The 27,634-nt window shown below is 36.9% G+C and overlaps 1 protein-coding gene across 4 annotated transcripts in view; it reads left to right on the top strand.

Moving 5' to 3' along the window:
* The window catches only part of TSC22D2 (TSC22 domain family member 2), a 46,398-nt gene extending 26,423 nt beyond the window's left edge, over positions 1-19,975 (top strand). For 2 of the 4 annotated variants that reach the window (XR_004232769.1, XR_004232768.1), the window contains 3 exons: positions 16,602-16,653; positions 17,067-17,242; positions 18,173-18,336. Coding sequence is in view for 2 of the 4 variants with exons in the window: in XM_031957780.1 (XP_031813640.1) it covers positions 16,602-16,653; positions 18,173-18,433 (313 nt within the window). In the remaining 2 variants the exon portion in view is untranslated. Of the gene's footprint in view, positions 1-16,601; positions 16,654-17,066; positions 17,243-18,172 lie in introns of all 4 variants that reach the window. The other 2 variants (XM_031957780.1, XM_031957779.1) reach the window with 1 other exon arrangement.
* Positions 19,976-27,634: the final 7,659 nt, after the last annotated feature.

Below are 27,634 nucleotides of genomic sequence, written 5' to 3'. Positions count from 1 at the left end.
GAATTTTAGTACTTTGAGAAAGAAGTATTTACAAATCTTAGCTCCAAAGCATAGAAAAAGCAGTTAAATAATTATGAAGCCTAGAACATGCTGGATAGACCTATTGAGTATAAGAGGCCTATGTTTACAAGATTTATTCATATATTTTCTCACATACTTAAAAAAAAAAAAAAAAAGACTGCATAGTCTTCTCTAAAAAGGTACTCTTTTAACATTATCAAAGTACTTTATTATTTGGGTGCCTGCTATGTATAAGGGTCCTTATGGACTCAGAATCCTTACAACTAATTGCACCATAAAAATAAATAGTTCTTTAGTTATAGAGCACTGTCATGTATTGTGTGATATCATTAAACTTGTATATCAACAACACTAATCTAAAAAAATTTGAAAGCTCTTTACCTCCCCAACATGGAGAATGATAAAAACCCATGAAATATATGAATTAAGCTACATTGAAAGATTCATTATTGAGTGTTAACTCAGTTAATATGTGAAGTAGTTCAAAATTGAATCTGCTCAGAATTCCTATTTTACTAAATAGTACTTAATCTTTTTCAGTTAAATTACTTTTTTTAACTTTGCAAAATTTAGTTTTCATATCACAGATCATTTTGTACTTATTTAAAGCCACCATATAGCAGGTGCTATTTTCTTTATTAAGTTGTCTTTTTTCACCGTTCCTATATACACTGATAGTAAATAGGACTATGAATATAAAGCTAAGAAAGGGATGCTAGAAGACAGATAAAATCAGAGACCCAGAAAATTTAAAGGGCCTAATTTTTTCCATTAAGTTAATGGTTAAATAGAACTCATGGGTTAAAGAGAGAGAGAGAGAGAGATTATTAAGCACATGGTATTTTTTTTCAAGATTGGTGAAGGTAGTTCAAAGATCTTCAGAAGGATCCCATATTGGACCATAGAAGTTAAAGCACTCTTCTCTCAGCATTGCTGTAAAGTAGTGTGATTGCTTACATTTCATGGCTGAGTAAAGTAGAAACCAGAAAGGTGACGGCAAATAGCAAATTGTAGAACTGGGGTTCTAGTCTATATCTCCTGATAACTATATTTCAGCTTGAGAGTTCATCAGCTGCTACAACTGTAATAAAGGCAGACTTCCTCCCAATCTAAATCAGTCCTCCATCAATAGTGGAGTCATTATTGAAGATAAAAAGCAATCTTTAAGTTGATATAATTGTATGATTACAAGTGATACTTGACCTGTCCTGCATACCTAAATCATACTACTGCCACCTTGAATATTCAAAGATCTGAAATAATCTAATAATAATAATAATAATAGCAACTAGCTAAGATTCCCTTCATTTTTGCAGAAGAGGGACCTGAGGCACACATCTAGGCCATGTCAGAAGTCAGATTTATACTCCAGTTGCAGAGTTCTATGTAGGCACCTGGCCGCTTCTAATTTAAATGTTTTGTCATTGTTACATATAGAAAAGTTTCCCAACTGTCTTTGTCACTGAAACTAGCTTACTTCTTTCTTTAAACAATACTACTGGAAGGAAATAGGTTAAAAAAGGCTTTCCTCTTTTCACCTTACACAATTACAGTTCTGTAGTATTCTTGATATCTTAGCTTTTCTCCCCCTCTTTTCCCCTGAAGTCAAATAGAGCCCCATTTAAAATTTTAGAAATCTTCACTATATCGATCTCAGCTTTTGGTAACTGGTTTTTGTCTTGCTGAACTTTGCTTAAAGGGATACATATTTAAAACTGTAAATTCAAGATCCTCTTAGTGTGTTCCCTTAGGATACTCTAAATGTGAAGTCATTGTGTTTTCTGTTTTACTTATGTTAGCACGTGTATTTATAACTTTTTATTAAGAGAAATTTGTCAGTCTTAAATATTCTTACAAAGTACAACAAATCAAATGATTTTTTATGGCTTAGCTATAATAGATAACAAAATAAAAGGAATTTAGCTTTATAATGAGTCAGAGGTAGTTTAAATTGCATTTGTCATTTAAATACTTAAGCATTAATATATGTATTGCCTAAAAATAATTGTGATTTAGAAAACAAACCGAAATGAATGCCTCTTTGCTTAGGATAGGCCTAAGACATTTTGTGTGTCCCTACCATGAAATAAGGGTCAGAAGTTGAGGGGATAGGACCGAAAGGGCAGGTTAGACAACTTTCCAAATCTTCAAGAAGCTAGTCAGATTTTTGGTATGATTTGAAACAGTGATAAAAGAACAATTTAATTACAAAGACTCTGCACCTTATTTGACCCTTATAACTGATTTCCCTTCATTAGATACATAAATACATACTTATAGCTAAGTGTAAGTGATTTTAGACCAAACGTTGTGTTTCCTATTTTCACTGTTACTAGTCAAAAATTGAGGTCGTTGCTCTTTTGAAAACAACAAGAAGAAATTCTGTACTAAGAGAAGTAAAAGACCCAGGTTGAAACTCAGCTTATTTTACAATTATAAATATTATTTACTGTGTGAATTCTAGATATTCTTAGTATCTAGGAAAGTGTAAAAGACGTTATGAAACTCTTCGTTGTAGAATTTTCAAATCACAGCTGTGGTTTCAGTAGGAGAAACCTCAGGAGTCATTCTAGGCCAGGATTTGCTGAAGGGTAGAGATCCTTTGATTCTAAATCTGATGCTTTTCCCTTTAACTATACCATTGTGTTTTTAAGCAGAGTGTTTCTACATTTTATTAGAGCATCATATAAGTATAGTCTCCATTTTAAAGATGAGCTAAAAAGTGGCTTGTGCACAGTGTCCAGAGGTGACATTAGAGCCTACTTCTTGCCAATGCTTGCTGCTTCCTTTGCTATCCTTGAGATAGCACCATCAATTGTTTTCTTCCTCTAGGCCAGGCCTAGGCCTTTGCCATTGGGTTTTAAGGAATCAGATCCAATAAAGAATTGAGGGTAGTAAGAGTTAGAATAATTAGTCCCTTCCCAGTCCCTTTGGATAGACCATAGGTAAAGGTGAATATAACATGTCACACTCCCAACCCGTTCTCCAGACTTTACAAAAACAGCCCCAGAAACCCAAGAAGATACTGGGGTTAGGGCTGTATGGTTTTGTTGTATAAAATACTCAAGGAGGAGAACAAGTAGAAAGTGTTCAAGTCTTCACAGAGCAAGAGGTCCTCACTCAGAGAGGCAAGTGTGATTTCATTAGGAGTCACTGAAGATGTATAGTTGCCTATGGGTACACCTGTCCAAAAGCAACAAGACACATGAATATGTGGAGAGAAGTGCCATCTTAAGAAGGCATGCTCACTTAAAGAAATTTAGGAACAAAAGCCAGGGTAATCATGGTTAAAAAACAATTGGGTTGGTGACCAGTAAAGGGAGAAGCAGTATAGTTTTATCAGGGGTCTTGCAAACCCCCTTAAGAAAAAGGAAATAGAAAATGAATGAATTCTATGTTTTCAAGTCTAGCAGAAGCATGATTTAGTCCAGGAACCCACTCTTTTTCAAGAGCAGAACAGTTTAATAACTTCTTCACTTAATCTTTTAAGAAGTAGAGAAATACAAGGGGAGTATTCTCTCTGGGATCTCAGGTGGAAATGATGATGCCTTCATATCACCCCCTCTAGAGTTTGAAAGAGAAGGAAAGACACCTGGTCTGAGCCAGGGATGTGAAGATGGATCAGAAGATGGATCTGAAAAATTAAATAAGGAAGACACAGAAGAACAATTCTGACCACTCCGAGCAAAGCACATGAGGGTGGTACCATCTTGTACAGGTTAGAAGGCCCAAGGCTTCTGCTTGGGTTAACAAGACATTATTGCTGCTTCCTGGGCTTAGTGCCTTTCATGATCACAACACTGACTTAAAGGGAGTTGATATCCCAGAAAAATCAATGGCAACCATTTGCTCTTACTGAGTTCAAGTTACCTCCATGCTCAAATACAGAAAGGAAGGAACAAGATCTTATATGTAGTAGTGACATAATTTTTTTGTTGTTTGGAGAATCATGGAAAATGTAGTATGTAGTAGACTTGATGGGTAAATGATGACCCTGGTTTCTGATTGTGGGCAGGTAAGCTTGAGTTCGATTCCTGAGAAAATTAAAAATAATTGGTGAGCTTTGGAAAAAGAAATGGTGATTTGTAGAGCTTTCAGGATGGCTTCATCAAGAACCACTCCTGCCAGACTAGCCTTAATTTTTTTGACAAGGCTATTATTATTTATAATTTTATTAAGTAGAACCAAAGGTGTAGGTTATAAGATTAGATGGCTCCAGAAATTGTGAGTGGCCAAACTCAAAGTTATTATTTATCATTCAAATTGTTAGAAGAACTTTTTCCAAGCTACCACTCAGGTAATTATGTTTGATCTCCCTATACTATGTAACATTGTGTCTTCAAACATGCAGGTTTTATGGAAGATAGTTTCACATATGGATTATAGGAAAGGTCTGAATAGACTAGAGTATTGAGATGAATCTGACAAATTGAAAATCAATATGGGACAAGAATGTAAATCTTTAAACTCAGCTTCACAAGTCTAAGATTAGGGAAGCTTAGCCACGTGGTATTTTGCCTGAAAAGTAATCTGGTGCTGTTACTGGATCCAAGTATAAATCGGTATAAATCAGCAGTATGAGGTTGAGCAGCACAAAACCCCTGGTGGTTGTTTCCAGCCACGGCCTGCTCTTTGGTACCTTTTTGGGGTTTTCTTGGTAAAGACACTGCTGTGATTTGCTAATTCCTTCCCCAACTCATTTTGCTGTGAGGAAGCTGAGGCAAAGAGGGTGAAGGGACTGGCTCAGGATCACACTGCCAGAAAGCATCTGAGGCTGGATGTGTTGCAGACTTGGCCCTCTCTACCCAGTGTGCCGCCACACCTGCGTGCCCCTTTAGTCTTCAGTAGTGGTCTGTTGTCATCAGTTCCCATCTGAGCCATCATATTTGACTCTGGCCGTAACGATGGAAGAGCGTCAATAACCTACGTAACATTCGGGCTAGCTTTCTGGAGGACCTCGAGACCAGCCTTGATATTAGTGGAGGAGTGCAGGAGGCAGGAGAGCAACTTAGAAGGATGGTCGAAGATGAACTGTCCCATTTCCAGTCCTCAGCCCTTAAATACCCTTGGTATGATTACATCATTACAGCACACTATGTATGTGTGAACTAGAGAACCATCATCTCATCAATTCCACTGAGTTAACACCTTGTTGTAAGTATCCTTGTTTCAAGTATACTTCTCCAGAGTTCCAGCCCTCTACAAACCTAAAGAAGATCCAGAGGAGGGAGGACCCCTTTACTTTGACCTTGAAATGAAGATTGGTTGGAGGATTTGGAAATGGTTAGCCTGGCGAAGGAGAATCACAGGGCCTCCTGTTTTCACTGTGCGAGATCTGGATTTGTTTGTGAATTCGATTTAAGTGAAACAGTTGCACAAAATCCGAAGTTTGTGGAAAGACAGAAGTCCAGGATGCGATGAATGACCTTGGCATCTTCACTATTTGACTGAGCTGTAAGCATTCCACAACACCTGCCTCCAGAGGAAGTCTTCAAATGCTTGGGAGTAGATTACACCTTCTCCTGCCTGAAGTCTGATGGGTGTTCTCAGCCTTCTGGAGTCCATCTGGAGAGATGGTTTGTGGTGTGTCTGCTGCACCTGCTAGCATTTCTTGGAGCCAAAGCTGAGAGTTGAATGTCAGGTGAATATAAAGGTGCATGAGTAGCCCTGAAAAGAACTTGGCTAGCCCTCTCTGGACATTGCTTCATACACTGTCCAAAACAGAGAAGCAAATATAATATCAATGAAGATGCATTTCATGTCAGGAGGGGACAGATGAGTTCAGTGGTTTCTTCCATTTTTCAATTTCTATGACTCTTTTAGCATATTTGTAAAATCTTAAACATTATTCAAGTACACATATATAGTAATTTAAAGTCTTAGTAAAATGGTTACTCAGTATTATTTTTAGACGACTTGGCTCACTTTGGAACTTTTATTAAGAGTTTTTAATATATAGGTATAATAATTTGTTTTGTCCTGCCGGGTGAAATCTCATTCTCTTAATTTGTTTTTACCATAGAATCACCTATTGGTAGTTTTTCTGGTTTTGTTTTCAATTTTTGTATTCTTTAGCATCCTTTTTTTAAAATGCCTCTTAAAAAAAAAAAATGTGTGAGATTAATTCTGCACCTTTGGAAGGAAATTTCCCCAAAAACCTTTGAATAAATTGATCTCAGTTACAGAAACTGTTAAATTCCTTCTTTAAAGTTTTTTTATCTATTTTTTTCCTTGCTAAAGTAATTTGAACTTATTTTGTAGGTGTTTTTAAAATCTCTTGCTTTAAGAACTATCCTATTTTGCCTCTCACTTTTCATTTAAAAAATAAATTTTTCTACATACTTGATTATGATGGCCTGTCGCTGAAAAAAATTAAGCCTCCTTTAACCTGTTACATAATCAAAAGTAAGTTTGTAGTTGAATGATAAATTTTATGATTAAAAAGATGACTATAGGATATGTTTCTTCCACCCCCTCCAAATCCAGCATTTTAAATTTTCCAATCTGTTGAAGAAATGTGCCCCTTAAAGAAAAAATAATAAAGGTACTCAAATAATTAAAATTACTAAATGATTGAAAAGAGTAAATGTAATATGCTATAATTGCTTTAACAAGCCTTTTTTTTTTTTTGAGATACAGCAGCATAATATATTTCAAATCTCTGTAAAAATCAATTGTGCCACATTTTTTAATAGAAGCAATTATAACTCAAGTTAGCTAATGCCTAGAAGTTACTGAAGCCACATTCCCATATCACTATCTTATTCTGACAAGTCCCATTATTAATTGGAAGGATTTTTTAAATGTTCTTGGCAAGTCAGGGTTTACATTGCACTTTATGTGCTTTCTTGAATCTATGGATTCACAGCATTCCACTGGGACATTTTTCAAATAAAGAAGTGGCAAAAAGTAATTTAACTTAATTAAGACTTCATAAAGTTTTTTCTTTTTCATTTTCATTTCATCACAGGAATTTTTCATTATACTCCAGCTATGTTCAAACAAACTAACCAACCATGAGGTAATCCTATGCAACAGGCAGAAATGCCTTCAAATTAAGGTTTGGAAACCACATACTGAAAAATGTTCTTGTCCCCAATTAAACCTAATTTCCAGAAGTAGGATTGTTTTAGGGGTGCTATAAATACAATCATTGGCTTCCAGTATTGCTTCTTTAGGAGAATTCATGAAGGATCAGTAGCTAAGGTTTCCTGGCGTGGTTCTTTGAGCCCACTCACTGCTCAGATATTCCATGTGATAGAGTAGTTGGATCTCAGACAGATTCACGCAAGCACTTTCACATTTCATGTTTGTTCCTCTGTAAGTTGGAGGACAAAAAATTCCCCCCGGCCTTCTTTATAGACCATGTGCCATTGTCTAGATTGGGTTTTGAATAATTTCATAACTGATTTAGCACTAACATCTATCCAGAACATTACTGTTTCAGAATAGAATCCAAAATTTTATGCCCTGCTTGGTTGGTTGATACAATGTAATATAAAATGTCTATACTGGAAAGATTTGGAGTTTCCTTGTCAGAGATATTAGAGGAGTTTGCCATTTCCTTTTCCAGCTCATTTTATAGGAAACTGAGGCAAACGGGGTTAAGTGACATCCATAGTCACACAATTAGTGTCTGAGGCTAGATTTGAACTGAAGAAGGTAAGTTTTCCTTTTTTAAAAAAAAAATGAAATAAATGCTATGTATAAATCACTTCACATGGGAATTGGTATAATAATTACAATTTAAACTATATTACTAATACTGAAGTAAAAACTCCTCAATAGTAGAAATAAAATGCTTCCCTCCTACCCCTTTCTCATACTCTAGTTAAATGTTTCAGTTTGACTAGGGAAGGAAATACCTATTCATCCTGTCAAACCTCATTCAGTTTATGTTAGGTTACTTACATTCTCAAAAAACAACTGACAGATTATATGCTTAAACTGATTGATTTGATATAGGTACATTTATTTCCTTGTAATTCATAACTAGCAGCAGATTTTATTAACTCAAACAGCAGAAAAGTTTGTAATTGATAACATTGTTTTTGGTTTTAGTAGAATATGGGCATTGTACTGATTTCACAGTTCAGTGCCATAGTTTTCCTAATCTGCTAAAATTATACTTAATTTTCTATTAATGTTGAAGTTTTTTTGTTTGTTTTTATTGTTCTCCTGGATTCTAAGTTTGTATCAACAAAAAATCTTGACTGCCAAGCACATTAATGTCAAAGTCATCCTCCTTTAGGAAGTTGAGGATAGCTGGCTGCTAGTGAAGAAAGTGCTGGAGCAGGAAAATCCTAAAAATGTGTCCCACACTGTATGTCATCAAACTAAATTTTAACTGGTAACAAAAGATAATAAAGGTCAACTAATCAATCCCCTCATTTTACAGATGAGCTCATTGGAGCCCAGGTTGGAAAGGTGACTGGCTTTAACTCTAAATCCATCCAGTACTTTTCTATCTATATTATGCTGGCTAAAGAGATAGAATTACTTGGAGAACGTTGTTACATTTTAGTGTGAAATGACTACTGGAAGCATGACTAGTACTGTAAGGGGAGCAGTAAAAGTTGTTGATCCCATAATTATATTTCAACATAGGAGAAATTTTTTTTCTGACTTTTCCCTCCTGTAATTTTCTTGTTTACTTGCTTTAAGTGAAAATAGTGAAATCAGTTCCATTTTGCTAGCCTTTTTTAGGAAATTCACTTGAGTTATTTAGAAAGAAAATTTAGAGCTCATGTTTATTAGAATCCTTGTATGGATGAGGAAAATGAGATTCAGATGAACTCTGAGAACCTTGGCCTACATAAAGGACACTAGCCTTGTTGGTGTCATCTTAATTTTTGGAATTCAGTGTTTTCTGTTCAGATAGTCCAATATTTGAGGTTCCAACACAAAACTTCATCATAATTAGATGCATGTAATATGTCTTAATAAATGAATTGTTCTTGTGACATCATCTTAAAGTGATCATTGTCAACAATGATCTTTGTGATTTTGATTATGCTTCTTATTTGACTTCTTACTTCCTAGAGGCTCGAGAATGAGTGGGGATGATATTAGCAGAATGTACATCATCCTGTGCGGCTCATCCTTAGAGGCAGTATATTATCTGTGTGCAATTATATTCATAATTATTTTTGTTAAATATTTCCCAATTATATTTTAATCTGGTTCAGGCCTGCACTGAAATCGAGGCAGTGTGTGCTGTAGCACACAGTAGCAGGCTTGAATGGGAAAGGTCTGGGTTCAGATCTTGCCCTTGACAGTAACCATATTTGGACAAGGCACTAAAAGAAAAGTGTTGAATACTTAGCTCACAGGGCTGTTATGAAGCTGAAATGAAGTCCTGTATGTTGAATGCTTTGCAGATGTTAAAGATAATGAAAGATCGTCAGTACTCCTAATGTAATACAGTATTACTGCAGTGTATTGCAATTTTCAATGCTCATATAATCATAGATGCTTATCTTTTGTGTCATATATTTGAGGCTCAAAAGTAAAAATGCTCCACATAGTTGCAGTATTCAGCATTTGGAGAACAGGAAGGAGTAACTTACAAGTGTAGCCATTCTGTCTTGTTGCTCAGGATGAAAATGATTCTAGACTAAACAACTAGAAAGGAAATTAAAAAGTTATTTCATAGCACTATTAAAAATATTGTAGATAATTTTTTGTAGATATATCAAAGAACTTATACAAGGTTGATGTGAAACGTGTCCTTTGTAAGAAACAAAGCACTGTAATACATTTTTAAAAACTGAGTTAGTGGATTATTAATTATCATTCTAAGTTTATTTTCTTGACCATTCATGTGGAAGAGAAGAGTTTTATGTTATTAATCCAATTATGTGATATTGATGATAGTTTACTTGAGCTTCCTAATTATACAGTTAGTATTGGCCAAGCTTTAATCTATTGCTCTGTAGTGCTACTTGAAATTATGGGACCTAATCCTAGCCACATAAGCATGTGGTGAGTAATGGTTTCTCATTCAGATAAAGTTGTCCAATGAAATGGGGGGGGGGGGGGGGGGGGGGGGGCGGCAAGGAAATAGTTTAACACTACTGTAAGTTGAATCAAATACTTGGTGTTAATCGTTGAATTTTTTTATGATGCATACTTGATGAATTATAGTATTTCAAATTTCCCTGTCTATAGATGTCTTAAATATTTTCATTTTTAATTGTCTGGGACACAAAATTATTAAGTTGCTTGGCCATTTAGTCAAGTTCAGATTTGTCAATTTCTTTAATTTTGAGATAATTAATCTAGTCGACTTGTTCTAGAACCTTAAGCATCAGAAATAATGTTAAATCTTGTTCAGATTGAAGAGAAAATTTCATCCCCACTAAATTGGAATTCATAGCCAGGATACAACTCTTTATCTGTTTCCACAGTCCAAATGTGAATAAAGCAAGGTAATTTGGTAAAATTTTTCAGTGTAAAAATCCTTACTTTAGAGGATTATGATTTTAAAAAACCATTTGATCTATACTTAATTAAATGTTGATTAGGTAAAAACATTTTAAAGACTTCTTCCTGTAGGCTTATGTTGTCTTCAACTTTCTAACCTGTGTCATGGAGATGAACATTTCTGTTAGACACCTAAAAGATCATTGAGTAAAAAGGCCCTTCCAGGAAATGGCCTCCCTTATTCTCAGAGCTGAGCTTTCTGGGAATGTACAAGATAAGATAAATTAAGTTACATGTGCATTTGAATCCTTGTCATGGTGAAACCCCTAGCATGTGGTGCTTAATTGGTGCTAACAAAGCATTCTCCCTGCTACTGTCAACTCCTGATGATTGTTCTGGCTTTGCTTAGTTCTGACTCACACACTGTTCTTAGACCTATTACTTGTTCATTGTTATTTACAGTAGTTAGGCAGCCCTGTGAGAGGTTTGATGGATAAAAGATTAATTTGGTTTAAAACTACACACAGCTTTTATTTAACCATGCTCTCCTTTAAGTCTGAGTGCCAGTGAGCATGAAGACAGTGTAGGACAGTGCGAAGAAGCTAGGTCTAGGGTTCAGTAGAGTCTTGCTTTTTGTGACCTGAGAACCTGCACACTTCTGACCATTGAGGGATAAACCTTGGGGAAAAGAACATAGAAACAAGTCAATATGCTTGAAGGAGCCTAGAAGAAACTTTGGGAAAGGGAGAGGTCACTGAGGAGTATGGTAGTCTGGGTCTTCCTGGATGAACAGGATTTATTCAGATTTAAGCACAGAGAATTGCCTTCTTCACTAGTAACTGGAGGGGAGGAGCATAAGACAATACTGGTGAAAGAGTGTAATCTGTTTGAGATTTAGAATGCATGGAGAGAGGATCTGAAAGATACAGCAAAATTTGTTCATCCAGAGTGTGGCCCATCTTAGATGCTGGGTGGTTCTTAGAGAGAGATCCATGCCTACGAAGCTTATTTTGGATCTGTATAAAGTATGGCTAGGAGAAGAGAGAGACGGGAGGAGGACCAATCAAAAGGGATTATGGATCCCTGATCTAGAGTGATGAGGGTAGAATTGCTGATTCTTGACAATGATACTATTCATGAAGGAAAAGAAGCAGACGTGCTTTCTCAGGCTTTGTGTGTGTGAAGATTGTAATGGTAATTATAAAGGAAACAGGTAGGAAATGGGAAGGATCATTTTTGGAATGTTGAGTGGCTTTTAGAAGAAGTAGGTAGGAAATAGCAGAAATTTCGGGAAAGGTAAAATCAATAAAGTATGTAGCTGTGAGAGTCACCTCATAATAGCTAAGAGTGAATGAATGATATGAGACGCTGAGGGAAAAGAGAATGATATGATAAGACGCTGAGGATGAAGGAGTGAAGGGAATAATGAATTCAGGGAAAAAATGGGAGAAATACTCAAATATGGAGGAGGAAGTAGCCAGCAAAGTTGGATTAATCATAAATTCAGGTATTTCTGACAACTTGAGCTGAACAGAAACCATTGAATTTGGTTTTCAGGGATCATTGGTGACATGAGATGGATTTCAAAAGAATAGGGTCAAAAGCTGATTACAAGAGAAAGGTAGCTAGTGTGGATAGTACCCAGGAAAGAATTTCAGGATAGGAGATGACAGATAAAGGACCGGATTTTAAGAATGGAGACAGTAATTATCTGGTTCTTCACCATAAGGGAACTAATGTTGTAAATCGTTATTCAGGAGCAAGGATAATTGAGAATTTGTGGTCTAAATCTGCTGCTTGTTATCTGGGCTTTGGAGAATGGACCTAAGTGAATGTCATAAGTTCTCAAGGCCTAACATTGATTTCCCATCTGTGCCCTCCATTTGCCTGCAGAGGAGTTAAAGGAAAAAATTTTTGTAGTCCTTATAAATGAATGGAATCCAAGATAATCATCTTCCCTCTCCCATCATTCACTCCAGATGATTTTTTTGGAAAGGCAGCAGACCAGGAGCAGGCTTGGAGTCAAGGAGACTTGAGTTCAAGCCTTAATTTAGAGTAGCTGTGTCAAATGGACAAGGGCCCTCATTTCTGGTATCCATTTCTGTTCCTTTTTCATGCTAATTGTCCCCTAGACCAATGAAATCACAAGGCCAGACCCCAAACACTTTATATTACTCGCCTCATTTTTGACTTTGTGTCCCATGGTAGATGGTTGGCTATGGATTCTGGATTGACCTCTTCCGAATCTCCAGCTTTTTTTCCTGGTCTCTACCACACTTCGCAATACTTCCCCCCTTCTTCTACCTCCTCCCCTCCCCCCATGTAGAATGTTATCTTTGAGTCTTTAATGTCCTGGCACTATTCCTGGCAGGTAGAAGATAATACATTCATGGATTGGCTGTAACTCTTTACTGTTAAATGTAATACTTTTCGTTGTTATTGTTAATAACAGCTTTGTAAGGCCATTCATTTTACAGATGAGGAAATTGAAGTCCAGAAGGATTAACCAAGTTGATTAAATTTATTCTCTAGAAAGAACTTCTGCCCAAGCTTTAGGTTTTGAATGTGTTGGTTAAAATGGAAAGGATTATAGGACACAATCACTGATTTATCAGAAAGTTCAGTTAACCAGAACTTTCCCAGGTTCTGAGAATCCCATTTCCCAGGTATAACAACAGGGCTTTGCTTTTATATAGCGTGTATGTATGCACGTGTGTGCGCAGGAAATACCATTAAAAGAAATACCATTTGACTCTAAATGTTGAGATAAAAGAGAATTGCAATGTGTGGTGAAAGTTGCAAATTCAGAACTGAGGTTCAGCTTGAAGGGCTAAATGAATTGTTTTTTGGTTGTAGTTTGGCCAAATGGATTTTTAAAGACACTATGGGATTTGATTGGATTGGATGTAAGGATGCAACAGCCACATAGTAACAAGTAGATAACTTGTAGCTAGTAGGTATACTTGGAGAGAATAATTGGATCCCTTTCCTATCACTGTTGGTTACTCAGCAGATCTTGTTTCTCTTATGGATCAGTAGCAGTTTTTTGTAAACTATAGGAAATTTGTCTATAAAAATAAAGGCTTCTTCTCTAAAAATTCAGGCAGGAACTGGGCTTGCAAAAAATTTTCCCTTGTATAAGAAATAGCCTTATCACATGGTCAAAACCCAAAGTTTGACTCTTTAGTAACCAAAGGGGTTTTGTAGGGTATAATTTTTATTATCAAGAGGCTAATAACCCTGTCACAGTCTCATCATTTTAGCAAATATTAAGTATATATTATGAGCCAGGCATTTAGGTTGGTGATACAAAGACAATGAAATCGTTTCTGCCATGTAAGAGCTTATAGTCTGCTAAGAAAATGCAACCTGCACACATAAGTGTAGTGAAAGAAAATTTCAGGGCTAGAGCACTTAAGAAAGGGATCAAGATGTGCTTTGTAAGAAAAGGAAAAAACTGAAATTGAGTGGTGCCTATGCGATGCAGAAATTAGACATGTGGAACATAATGGCAGTGAGAGATGGGGTGCAGCCAGAATTCTGTGGTTCAACAGAATTGTAGAATGATTTTTAGCTTATTTTTTCATGATAAATTCAAGTTCATTTCCCTCCTTTTCTCCCTTTGGGAACTTGCCTAAAGCATGAATAAAAGAAGATTCTAGTGTGTTGAAATTAATACAGGGTATCACAGAAATCTTAATACAGTTTAACTTTAGAATTTTAGGACCTAAAATCATTGATTATATAAATACTTGATTTTTCCTTTAAAAAAATTTTTTTTCAACTATATTTGTCAGTTCTGCGTGGTTTTATAGTGAGAGATATAAAACAGGTGGGTTTGAATTCTTTTCCTCAATTAGATAGATCTCTTGATTGGAAATGCAGGTTGAGACCTAGTATTAAGCCTTCCTTGCCTCTAACAATGTTAAATGTGTGACTGTGAACAAATCATTCAACCTCTCAGTAAATTGGGAAATCATCTTTATAAAAGTAATCCTCACAATTACAGAAGTAGATTTTTAACCAAGTGGGGGAGTTGGTCAAATGTTGAATGTGCTTTTCAAAAAAATAGGTGAGTTTCTCAACATTATTCCTCTTTGAGGCTTTTCTGTAAAGAGACACACTGATGGCGAGGATTGGAGGAGATAAACCTTAGGTGAACCTTCCAATTCTTTGTGAAGAAAATTCTCAAGAAAGAATGAGGAGTGGGGGGGCAGCAGTGGGAGAACAAGTTGTATCTATGATAGGTAAAGTTGAGGGCAGGATGGCCTGGGGACCGAAGGATTGGGGATCCAAAAACCTCCTGGCCACTTGTCTGGGATAAAAAATTGATTTCAGGCAGTGGAAAAGATTCTTATTTGACTTGAGTTGTGGAATTTTTTTTGGCAATGTCTGGGCAGAGTTAGGTAGTATATATCAGGTGCCTTCAAGACCCATTTTGCAGATCCTCGTCACACCTGCATTTCCTTCCTCACTGCCCTTCATCCTGTCATCTCTCAATCCCAGATCTGAGGGCACTGGCCTCTTTCATAAGTTATTCCAGCCCCAGACTCTTGGCAAATTTTATTCCTTCTTCTATTTTGAGTAGCATATCCCTCATTTCTACCTCCTGAGTTCCTTCAGGTCTCAACTAAAAGCCCACCTTTTCCAAGAACCCTTTTCTAGTCCCCTGAATGAAAAATGTCTCATTGCAATCTCAGTATTTTCACATTGCTTCCCCTGTTAGATATGAACTCCTGAGATCAGGGACTGTTTTTGCCTTTTTCCATTTCCCCCAAATGTAGCTTTGTGCTTGGCACACAATAAAATGTTCAACTGCATTGTAATAAAGGTATTATTTGATCCAAAGTCAAACTTTGCCTTTTTTTTAAAAATGTTACTTGTTCAAATTCATACTACTAGTCATTTTAAGATAATATATTAACATAAATGTTTGGCTGATTGGGAATTAACTGGACTTTCAAGTCATAAAATTGCTTAGAAATGCTTTCAATCTTGACATGGAAATTTTAAAAATAGAAAAAATATGGAAAGTACTCTGACCTAGACTTCTGAGGCAATTTAAGTTGAATTTAAATGCTTCTTGTATTGTCGGTGTCCCTTTGTGGCCCAGATAATTTTATTAAATGTATTAGAAAATCTTCAGAAAGTAATGTAACAATGAATCTTGAGCCAAAATACATCATTAACTGTTTTGTACAGTGTCTTTAAAAAAAAAAAAAACTTTATATGTGGAAAAAGGCAGCATGCTAATAATGGCTAGATAACTGGACTGGGCTCCAGCTCCACTTCTTCCATATGCCATGTGACTGGTTCTTTCAAGTGCCTTTGGCATGTATCAAGAATTCAATGTTATAAGAGTACCCATTTACATAGAAAGTTTAAATTTTTCCCTCTGTAATTAGGTGATGGCTAGGAGTAATGAGTGTTTTGCAGCTTTCATGTTTTAATTTCGAGCAGTGATAGGTGATTTATTTGTTACATGAGTTGTGTGCTTATATATGCTAAGTGTTTTTAAACAGTTCAAGGACCTAATGGGTCAGCTTGTTGAGCATTTTGACCAGAAAGTAACTCGGAAGCCTTGACTTGCAGGCTGCAGCGTGCTATGCTCACTGTGGTGAGCTTGCTTATATAGCTCACTGTGGAATATTCCGAGTCATTCTGATGGTTTGAGAAGCAAATATTAAAATAAGAGAACTGTATGCTGGTGCAGAAAAGGCCAGTTTTTAGCAAAATTAGTAGAGAAGTAATGAAGAGTATGGAAGGAAGGAAGTATGTTGATTTTTGAAACTGGAAATCAGTTCATAGCTGGAACATGTCTTTTTATGTAAGAAAGGGAATTGTGCAATGTTAAGAGAGACCTTCGCTATCTAATCAAGCCCTTTTATCTTGCAGGTGAGGAAAATTGTCTACCCACTGTTATAAAAATCTCCAAAATGGATTAAATGTGATAATTTTAAATAACTAGTATAACATTTAAAGTAAAACATGAAAAGAATTTCTTAATAACAATTTGTCATATTGTTTAAAGGCTAGAAAAGGGAGGGCTAAATTCATTGCCTTGAATTCAATGCCTTGGACATAGTAGGCACTTTAAAAATGTTGAATTGAATTGCCATTTGATAAAAATCTTTAATGTTTCTTTTTCCTTCCAGTGCATCTGGGGCAAGCGTTGTAGCCATTGACAACAAAATAGAGCAGGCAATGGTAAGTAGAATTTGAATGTTACATAAAAATTACCCCACAGGTTGTGATTCTAGTGGTAAGTGAGTTTTTTTTTCCCAAAAATTCTCATTAAAAACATCCATGATTGCTTATTTGTTAATAGGGACTGTTTTATTCAGTCTTTACAATTAAATAGGCAGCTAAGTGCTCAGTGATAGCACTGGGCTTGGAATCAGGAAGACTCTTTCTGGGTTCAAATCTGGCCTCAAATTACTGGCTGTTTGCCTCTGGGCAAGTCACTTAACCCTCTTGCCTCAATTTCCTCATCTCAAAAATGGCAAACCACTCCAACTCCAGTCTGTGCTAAGAAAACCCCTAACTGGGGTCATGAAGAGTCGGATGTGCCCAAGACATTCACCAGACTGATGGTTCTGATTTCCACTTCTCACTCACAGGATCATATAAAGGTAGAGCCGGCAGGGAGGACACCCAGGCGCTGAGAGTCTCCGATGCCTAGATGTAGCGCTTGCGGGACCTGCCCCTGCCTCTGCTCCTACAAGTGTAAACAAGCTGAGTCTGCTCGGCCCTCCCACCTGCAGAGCCAGGCTCACTGAGAATACATTCTTTTAAAGTTAGTTTCACTAAAGGGTCTTGTGGGTTGTTGGATTTTTGTTGCTGTGTGGGAATGGTGGTGGTGGGAACGTGGATCAACTGGTCAGAAGTGATGTTAAATAGAATTTCCCATTAGATGCCTTTTCAATGTACCCTTTGGCTTCCATATCTTACAGCTTAAGAAAGGACTGTATTTAACCCTTTAATACCACAGAAACACACAGACCCTCTCTAATTGTCATGAAGGAACCAATTCTATTGTAATAAATATTATCAGTGAACCCTTGGTTCTGGGGACTTTAATATTCCCAGCTTTTGATATATAGCTAGGTGAAATACACATGCTCTAGTAATCTGCAAATGAGTATTTTGTTCAAAATAGCATGAAAAAAAGTTTTAGAGAAGTAATAGAATTTTAGAGCTTGTTACTACTTGTGAGTGGGGTTAGAATTACATAGCAAATACCTCTTGTACACGCCAGCATTTCCTCTGAAGGCATCCACCTTTAACTCTGTCATTCCCTCTCCTGTATTGGATGGTGAGAGGAAGCAAGATCTTGTCATTGTGAGATTAAATAGCAGTTGCAGGTTTTACCCCTAGGACAGTTAGCAGAAAACATTTTTCTTCCTTTTCTAAAGGGTATCTCTCATTCTATTAGGAGGTTAATTTGAATACCTCTTTGAGTTATTCATACGTTTGCACCACACCATCTCCCTCCTTCAGAAACCAAAAGAACGTTTCCGTGTGGTTGTCATCATCAGGACCAGAATTTGTTACGTTTGTGAAAAAAACTTCTGGTCTGCATATGCTACAAAACAAGGATTGATAGCTAGTTGGGAGGAGTCGCTTTTTAAAAAAAATAGAATCTATAGAATTTCTTTGCTCAAGTGTCTTAATTCTTAATTTCACGGGAATTGATTGTCTTCAACATTGCTAATTGTGTTTACAGGATCTGGTGAAAAGCCATCTGATGTATGCAGTAAGAGAAGAAGTGGAAGTTCTGAAGGAACAAATAAAAGAATTAGTTGAAAGAAACTCTTTACTTGAACGGGAGAATGCACTGTTAAAATCTCTTTCAAACAACGATCAATTATCCCAACTCTCAACCCAACAGGCCAACCCTAGTAGCACTTCTCAGCAGCAGACAGTGATAGCACAGCCTCCGCAGCCAACGCAACCTCCTCAGCAGCCGAATGTGTCCTCAGCGTAACGCTTCCTCGCCTCACGAAGACGGCCTTGACAGCAGTCTGTCCTTGTGTGCCACTGGTGTTCTCTCCACTCTGAACGAGCAAGTAGCCACGCTTGGGGGGGGGGGGGGGGGGGGGGGGTTGTTTGGCCTTTTCAGTATTAGACAATCATTCTCCAAGAGCTAGTCCTCGCTTTGAGACATCATGCCACACAGTCGGGGTCCACTTGTCTGTCACCGGACACGAGGAAACTCCCGGAGGAGGAGGAGGGTTAGTGAGGCCGGAGTTGGCCTGGAGTCTGGTGCGCATGAGCGGGCGGGGTCTGTCCGAGCTGTGGGGGCGCTCAGTCTCATTGTCCATGGATTACCTTGAGCCTTCCTATCTTGTTATAAGTAACCATTCATCGAAAGAGCCACCATTCTTTCAATATAAGTAACATTTGCCTACATTAGTTTTCATTTCTTTGTGTTTTATTTATTACAGGGCTGCTATTTTCATAATGTACATGAACAATGTCACAGAACTTTTTCTTAATTTTTTAAAAAAAAATAAATGTAAGTATCAGTAAAGGAATTGATAGACGGGATTGCATTTACTAGATAAAACGTTTAGGCAATAATTGAACAAAAGAATCCTGGCATATTTCTAACACTAATGGCAATTTACCTTTGGTATTTATTTTGAGTAGTAAAGACCCAGCTTGAATGTAAATTTTTGTATAGTGTAAGTATGAAGACCATAGTGCATCTGTACAGGTAGTCACCAGTTATTGTGATATAATAAATAATTGATGGGCTATTTTGATGAAGAAAACTTTGCTCATTTCTTGTTTCTACTTTCTATAGAGAAATTGCCATGATTCCTCTGCTTTTCAACATTTCGTATGACTTTTTTTTTTTTTTTTTTTTTTTTTTTTTTTTTTTTTTTTTTTTTTTTTTTTTTTTTTTGGGTGGGAATAAAAAGCTGTGAAATTGTTCAACCTACTTTGTAACCAAAGAAGCAAAGCTGTGTAATGGAGTTTTTTGTTTTTTTTTTTTTTTTTTTTATAATGCACATTCTTTATGTATTTTTATTTAGTGTTTTCTCATTCACAATTTTCTTTGCTGTCTAGCATGATCTGCATGACCTGTAATCTTTGAACCACTTTCGTACCTCATGTTTTTATCCAGCACTCTTATTGTAATATGTATTAGTCTGTGAACAATGTCAAATAAAAAGAACGAACAGCTGGTGTGGGTGGAGCTGAGCTAGTGTACTATGCACTAGGAGAAAATGAAGTGAGCCATCTTTTGTTCATTTAAAATGGTGTTTTGAATTTCGTATGCAGAAAACGTTTTGTTACATTGCAGATTTTAATGTATTTAATAAATGCAACATGCAGATTAAGTGCAGTGTATACTGAGTATTTAAATTAAAAATGTACATTTCATAAAATACAGTTTCGAAAGAAAGCATCATTTTGTGTATACTAACACATTAAGTCTATGTCAGAAATTGATGTATAAATATATATATATTTTAACACTTTTTCTGAAATTAAACTGCAGTTTTGTTGAAATACTTTACATGTGTTCAAAGTTTAATTGGGCTTGCATTTCACAAAATTCAAACCTTTCCCCAATGAGGCAATAAAAATGAATTTAATGGCAATTTAAAAACATTTTTTATGTATAAAGGTGACTTGCAGATTATTTCAAGGACTGAAAAATATTTGATCTCATCTTCCTTTTAATATTTACTTTGAAAGGAGGATTCCTTTGTCTGCTTTGACTCCAACTAATTCCATCTTGAATGTGGGAAGACCAGCCACCTATAAAAACAAGGAAATGGGTACTATATATGATTAAGTAATCCATGAAAAAAAATTTGTCCATTGTCCTGGAATGGGACTAATGAAATCTTTACTAGGGTCAGAAATGTAGAAATTGGAAGATCACTCAACTCGACCACTTTTCTTACTTTTGAGGAAACTAAGGCTTTGAAAAAGGTTATGACTTGGCCTGAGGTCATATAGGAATCATTGCATTTATGGCCATATCTTCCCAGAAAACTGTGTCTTAGGAAGATTTGAATGGAAGGCCCAAGGGAAATAATCATGATTTTTGTTTATGATAAGCAGGGGGTGTTGTTTTTGTGCGATATGAAAAAGACAGTCCTTGAAATGAGACAGAGTCATGGTTTTTTATTTAGTATTTGGTACAACTGTCCATCCAGCACAATCTCTTCCATGGTAGTAATGATTGCCTGTCTGTGGATTTGCCAAGTGGGTTTATAAATAACAAGAGAGACATGGATTCTTTTGGAAAAGTTAAAAGGAATGAGATTGTTTGGTCAAGATCTCCTTGTGAGGATATGAACAGAGGTTATCAATAAACTCAGTGAAAAGGTACTTAAAACATGCACTGCACTCTTGGTGCATCACTGAGCTACTTATACTTTTATGTTCTTTAAAGGAGAAAAGAAAGCCAGTAGATCCCACATTAATTGTCAGCTTATCTTCTTGGAAAATGACTCACTTGGCGTCCATGAACTACCTTAATTAATCTCTACATTGCAACACCATGTACATTTTCATGAGAAATGACTAAGCACCTTAAAAGCAAAAAAGATACTTACTTGGGTTGATCCATCTAGGTAAGTATTTAGAATGTGGCTAAGGACAATAGAATTAACTAATGAACAGGCTATGTAGGAAAAGTGATACTTGGGGTTTCACAGAGAATTGCTCTGGAATAAATCATAAAATAAATAGTAATAAAAGTGAGGGGGAAAGTGCCCAGTAAACTGCACAATATGAATAGACCAATGACGTCTTTCTTAGGGCCTAAATTTGGGAGAAACCCTGCAGTCTCTAGGGAATTAGAGCATTAAGTTGAATTTGTATTGTTTAAAAAGTTAGATGAGTGTAATAGAATTTTTATGCATGAAATATCACAGAATTTCAGGTATTCTCTAAGTGCTCCAGTCCAACTTTTAAGCATTCAAGAAAACACTAATTTAGATGGCACTGTACTCTAGGTCCTAGGGATAAAAAGTCACAAAGGAACTTACTATTTATAGACTTTTTGCTTTGAGTGTGCAAAGGTCTTTTGGAGGAATAAAGTCCTGTGATCACTCTTCCCTCAAATGAAAATGTACTTAAAAACTGCTGCTTGTATAAAAGAAATATTTAAAGTGCTATACCAAAGTCAGCTATTAGGTTTACCATGTACATAACCAATATCATTTGGTTGGGCCTTTTTTTCTACATATCTGTAGTCTGTTGGTAATAGCTCTCATCACTATTCTGTAATAGGTTTGTGCAGTGCTGAATATATATATTAACTATATATTGGAGGGTGCCAACTTTGAGAGACAAAAGTAGTCTTTATGCCTCCCTTTTTCTATTTTCACAATAGAAGTTTAACACTGCTTAATCTGAAGGAACTGGCAGGCTCTCAAATCAATGATAATTTGTAAGTGAATTCTTTTTAGGTTTTGGGCTAATCAAAATGTGACCAAAAATACTTGAGAAAATTGGATTTCAGGGCCTTTTGTCAAAATGGTATATTGTATTGCAATAAAAATAACTTTAGTTGAGATGAAGTTTTATTTATTATAAAGCTTTTGTTTACGTCACCAAAATTTCTCCCTTTATCTGTTTCCCCCTTTCAGAGAGTCATCCCAGATAATAAATGTTTTAATGACTAAAGTTAGAAAGGCAGCATAACTGTTCAGTATATTGAAAAAACTCAAACTCTGTGTCATGAAATACATAACACTTGTGTATCCCAACCATGAAAGAGTTGACTGGGAATATCTTCTCAATTCTTTATTCTGTTCCATTCTTCATCTATATAATTTCACATGAGTGAATTTGTGTGTATTTTGCCCCATTTTGTCCTTGCCAGACTAAAAAAACATCGCTGAAGATGATTATTTAATTCTCGTTCTCATCTCTACCCCCAATTTTTAAAAAATCCATTTCAAATTATACAAATTTGGAGATTTATTGGGGAGGGATTAGAGGATTGAATAGAGTTGGTTTGTGTTAAGTAAGATAACTTGCATATCTCTGTAATGCATTTATAAGTTAAGACTGGCTTATCTGGCTTGAAAAAAATATCAGTTTAAAATGTTCAACTGCCTTTTATAGGCTTAAAAACACTACCAGAAAATCTGTCTTGTAACCACTTTGTTGGAATCTAATGTAGAATTTAGTTGTCAAAAACCAGTCTTTTGAAACAAAGCTAAGACTCATAACCTCAGCATTTTACATATTGCCTGACATCCAGGAGGAACTTAAATGCTTATTTTCACCCCTGGACTAAGTGAAGTCGAAACTATTTGCTTGGTCTTTCACCCAGGACTCATCTCTTTCCCCTTCCTTATTCAGCTCCTTGCCCATTGCCAATATAGATATAGCTCTCGCTTTCTCTGCAAGAGACAAGTAAGTGCTTCAGTGTGAATGAGTTTGGTCCAAGTACTTGAAAGCATTCACTGTAGGAAGAAAAGCTGCGTCCTTCTGAAAAGTCCACAAACCAATCGGGGGCAAATAGGAGGAAATAGAGAACACGAGATTTTTCTAAACTGCTTTAAATTGACAACTGTACTCGCAACAAGCTAGGTTATGTATATGTATACAATGCTATTTCCATCTTTTGATGGGAATTTTTAGGGAAAATGACTTGGCCACTGTGGAAGTGAAAGACTTTAGTCAGGAACTCATTCTCCCACCTCGCCCCCTCCCCCCCACTACCACCTGAGAATACCCTTACATAAGAAGGAAATGATTTGCCTGGTGGAGTAAGGAACCAGACAAAGCCATCCAATGTCTGTCTGCCAAACACGTACTACAGCCTTAACCAAGCCTGTCGGCCGTGTTGCCCCCATTTCCCTCTCAGCCCTCCTTTAGCACAGGTTGGGACCTTTTGCCTCAAGGCTCACGTGTGCTTATTTGATTTTCTGATCCATTTTTGGTTATGACTTGCATATTCTTAGTTTCTTTTCACAAAGGTTTTCATTTAAACCGCTTAATTCATATATGAAAACTGGATTGGAAAGGGAAAAGCTCAGAGATTCAGTCAGTAAAGAATAAGTGCTGGGACAGTGCTGACCTTCACAGTCTATAAAGGGTGTGACAACCTGGACATAAGTGTAAATAATCTTTCCAGAGATTAATCAATAGAGGGGAAGCACTGGAGGGATTAGGATGATCGTCCTTTAGAAAGTTGGGTTTTTAGCTGGAATTTGGAGGAGATGGAGGAAGCCGGGAGGCAGATGAAGATTCCAGGCATGAGGAACAGCCTGATGGGACTATGTTTCTGAAGATGTCTCGAGGCAAGCAGAAGACTAGAAAGGGGGGGAAAGGGCTAGAGTATGGGGCTTTAAAAGTAGTTGATAATTGATCCTGGAGATGAGTGGGAGTAATAGTCTCTTCAACAGCTTGGAGAAAGAAGGATTAGCCAGACTCATCAGCAGGCTATTGCTGTATCACTAGACTGTTGTTAGTCCAGTGGCGAGATGACAGGGACCAGCATCAGTGGCACAGAGATGGGACATGGACGAAAGGCGATGAAAGGGTAAATTAGCCTTGGCAACAGGTTGGCTAAGGTTGAAGCCTCCCTTGTGAGCCTGGGGAATTGGGAGGTGGTGGGGCAAGGTTTAAGTGGAGATATAATTATTTCAGATTTGAGATTTAGCATGTCTATAAGACTTCTAACAGGATGTCTGATAAGCAGCTGAATAAGACTGAAGATCAGTGGAACTGGGTCGTTTAAGAATCTACATAGAGCTGATGATTGAATTCATGGGAACTGATAAGCTCACCCAGTAAAGTAAGACTGATGTAGATGATTGAGGGATAGAGTGGTCTGCTCTGGAACATAAAGCAAGGAGAGGGATGTTGGAGACAAGATACAGTATATGATCGCAGAGGGAAACGGATCCAAGTAGCTTTGTGGAAGTTGACTTAAAGAAGACTTGGCAACTAAATACGTATGTGAAGGAGAGGGAAGGCTCAGATAGCACTGAGGAACACAGCACCATGTTGGTAAATGATGGAGTCAGAAAGATGAGTTAGTTTTGGTGAAAAGTAATTAGTTCAGAATCTCAGGGCCTGCACAGATCCCATCCAATCCATCCCAGCAGAATCTTCTCTGGTAGGTGCCCACCAAATGATTGTATAGGGGAACTCACTGCTTCCTGAGGATGGCCATACTAGTTTGGAACAACTCACTTATATAAATGGTTGTCAATTTACCGGAACTGAGTAGGCATAGGGAAAAAAAAAAAGAATGGTCCTGAAGATTTTCAAAAAATAATCCTCTATGACTCCTATTCCATCTTTTCCCCCATTATAGTGTCTAAATCTAACTTTTGAATTTAGTTCAGTTCTAGGGTATTCAAGTATACTCAACTGGATTTGATTTCGTTAATTGGAATCTTCCCTCTTGCAATCCAGATGACAGCCCATCTATCCCTGATCATCCTATCTTGTTAATATTCTCCATTTTCCATTAGGGATTCAACTTGGTTTCAATTCCAGGAATATCAGATTCCCATTCCATATACCTCTGAAAAAGTACCTGGCTAACGAACTTGACCTTTATTCTTGCCAAAATTCTGGGACAAATCATTAAAGGGATAGTTTCTGTGTGACCAACAGAATGTATGATAAGACATTTCCTCTGATACAAAAACTCAGCTCTCTGAAATAGAAAGTATGTACCCAAAATAAAACTATTTCAGCTGTCTGCACCATCTCAGACAGCTAGAACCCAAATAAGGCCAAAATGTGAACCAGAGATAAGGCCAGTAATCTCTGACTCCCAGCATATGCGCCCAATACCTCTGTCAGAAATACTTCTGAGAATAAGACTACGTAAGCAGACCCAGGCACTTGTCACAGAACTTAACTCTATACCCCAAACCGCCCTGTCCAGCCTCCCAGTGCTGCAGAGATCCAGAGGGCAGTGACAGGAGGTTGGTACCCTGCCACTGCTGGGCCCGTTCTGAGGACAGGGAAAGGGACAGGATGGCTGTCTGCCCTTGTCACAGAACTCTACTCCATACCTAAATCATCCACCTCGTCCCAGGGCCTCAGATCCACACTCCAAAGGGCAAACTCAAGCTCTAAGTGAGACCACTAGGTACCATTGGCCAGAAAACTGAGGAGTAAGGGGGATGGGGAGAGGAAACACGCGGGAAATTGTGGACTCCACTAACCCAGTTAGTCCCAGTCCTGTTCTCCCAGAAGTCATTTGGGGCAGGGACCAACCTAAGGAATCATGAATTAATCAGTGTAGGAAGAGGTTGAGACTCAGAAATCTCACCATCAAAGGGAAGGGAGTAGGGCAAATTAAGGAAAAGAAAAAAGGCTAAAATTACTAGAGATCTCAGAAAGAAAACTGCTTATGTTCAAGCCTTAAGCATAAGATAAATAAGAAGATAGAGCAGAAATAAGGAAGGTAGAGCATTGTCTCTAAATCAAGTATAGGTTTTATCAAGAATTCTCTGAATAGGTATTGCAAAATGAAGAAAACTGGTGCTGCAAATTCCAAGATACTTAGTTAAATTTAACAATTCCGCTGCCAACAAATTCTTTAAGCAATGGGGAGAAAGACCTTCAAATATAAAGGAAAGGAAATTTGAATAAGACAGGATTCTCCCTACTCCACCAGAAGCCACAGGAGGGAACTGGATAACTAATACCAAATACCCTGCAAATCTGAGCCTCACCATAAATGAAAATAAATATTCAGTATAAAAAAATGGGTGTTCAAACTATTCCTAGAAAGAAAAACAGACTTTATAAGATTATGTTTCTCAAACACCCCAGAGAAAAGAAATACAAATATAGCAACTGAGGACAACAATAATAAATAGACCATTAATAGGTTTCTAAGCACACATGAGGAGACAAGAGCAATCAGAAGTCAAATAAATAGGGATCATGTTGGAGAAACATCTCTGAAACACTATGTACCAAAAACCTCACAATTCATCCAAAGTGCATTAGTGTTGGGGGTAGAGGGATGTGTGTGACTAAATTACAGAATGGAGGATACGTAAAAGGGGAGGATGAAGAAAGAGAATATGTAATGTACTTAAGGCAAAAATCTACATTCTCATGTCTCGTGAAGAAAGCAGTTTACAGGAGAATGAATGAGTAGGCAGAGAAAAAGATTGAAAGGGAGGGAAACAGTGGAAAAAATAATAAATTTTCCCATTTTAATAATGGTGAAGGCTTTTTTTCATTGGTAAGAGGAGGTTCCTCTGCTGAATGCTCCTACAGGAGAAGAGAGATGGTTTATAAAAGAAGATGGAAACTGTGCAATGGTATTATTTGGTATTGGCAATGCTATTCATCCAGTCTCAGGATCAGGAGAATCAGTTTCTCAAGGCAATTGTCACTCGAAATAGAGAAGGCATTGAACCAGGGGAAAGATTTCAAGGAAAATTGGGAAAGAGGGAGATTCCCAAGGGGAAGCTGGTGAGTTACATCATTGATGAGTTGCATGATAAAGGATTTAGGAGGATTCCTACCGTAGAGCTATAACCTCTGTATCTCATGATGGAATTTGGTATATCATACTTAGAGACCTTGATAGGCACCTCACTGGCTCCTGAAAAGGGTACAACAGGGAAAAAAGGGGGAGGGGGGAACAGTGAAAAATTTCTAAGACTGTATAACAAAGAAGAAACCTAATACTATACTATTTTAATTCCATGAAAAATACAGAAAATAAAGATTAAGTATAGGGGGCATGAGTCAAAGAAAAGTCTAAAATAGAAAGGGATGATAAATAATGAAGAAATTGAGGGAAAGTAAATCCTTTCCCAGGAAAGAAATTTAAAAAAAAAAAAAAACTATTGAACAAAATAAGTTGAAAGGGAGAAGAGGATTTGAGGGAATGAAACTGGTAAAACAGAAGAACATGAGTATCTCTAGACTAGACAGTGTTTTCTTGGAGAAAATCCAAAGAAGAGCTAGAAATGAATCAATGAAAATTTGGAAGGAATTCTGTGGTAGAACCCCTAGATCTTTCTTTGACCATGGACTGTTTGAAACTTATCAATGGAAAATGAAACCTCAGAAGTCATACTTCTCAAATTTGTCACAAAGTTAAGGAATAACTAATACTGAATACCAGTATTTTACTGGTATCCAACTACCCCAGGAGAAATAGAAACCATGAAAGAAGGCCAAGACCATTTCCCAAATAAGAAACTGAAGCTGGAGG

Source organism: Sarcophilus harrisii, chromosome 3, assembly GCF_902635505.1.
Source record: "Sarcophilus harrisii chromosome 3, mSarHar1.11, whole genome shotgun sequence".
Classification (NCBI taxonomy): domain Eukaryota; kingdom Metazoa; phylum Chordata; class Mammalia; order Dasyuromorphia; family Dasyuridae; genus Sarcophilus; species Sarcophilus harrisii.
This window is presented reverse-complemented; position numbering and strand designations above follow the sequence as displayed.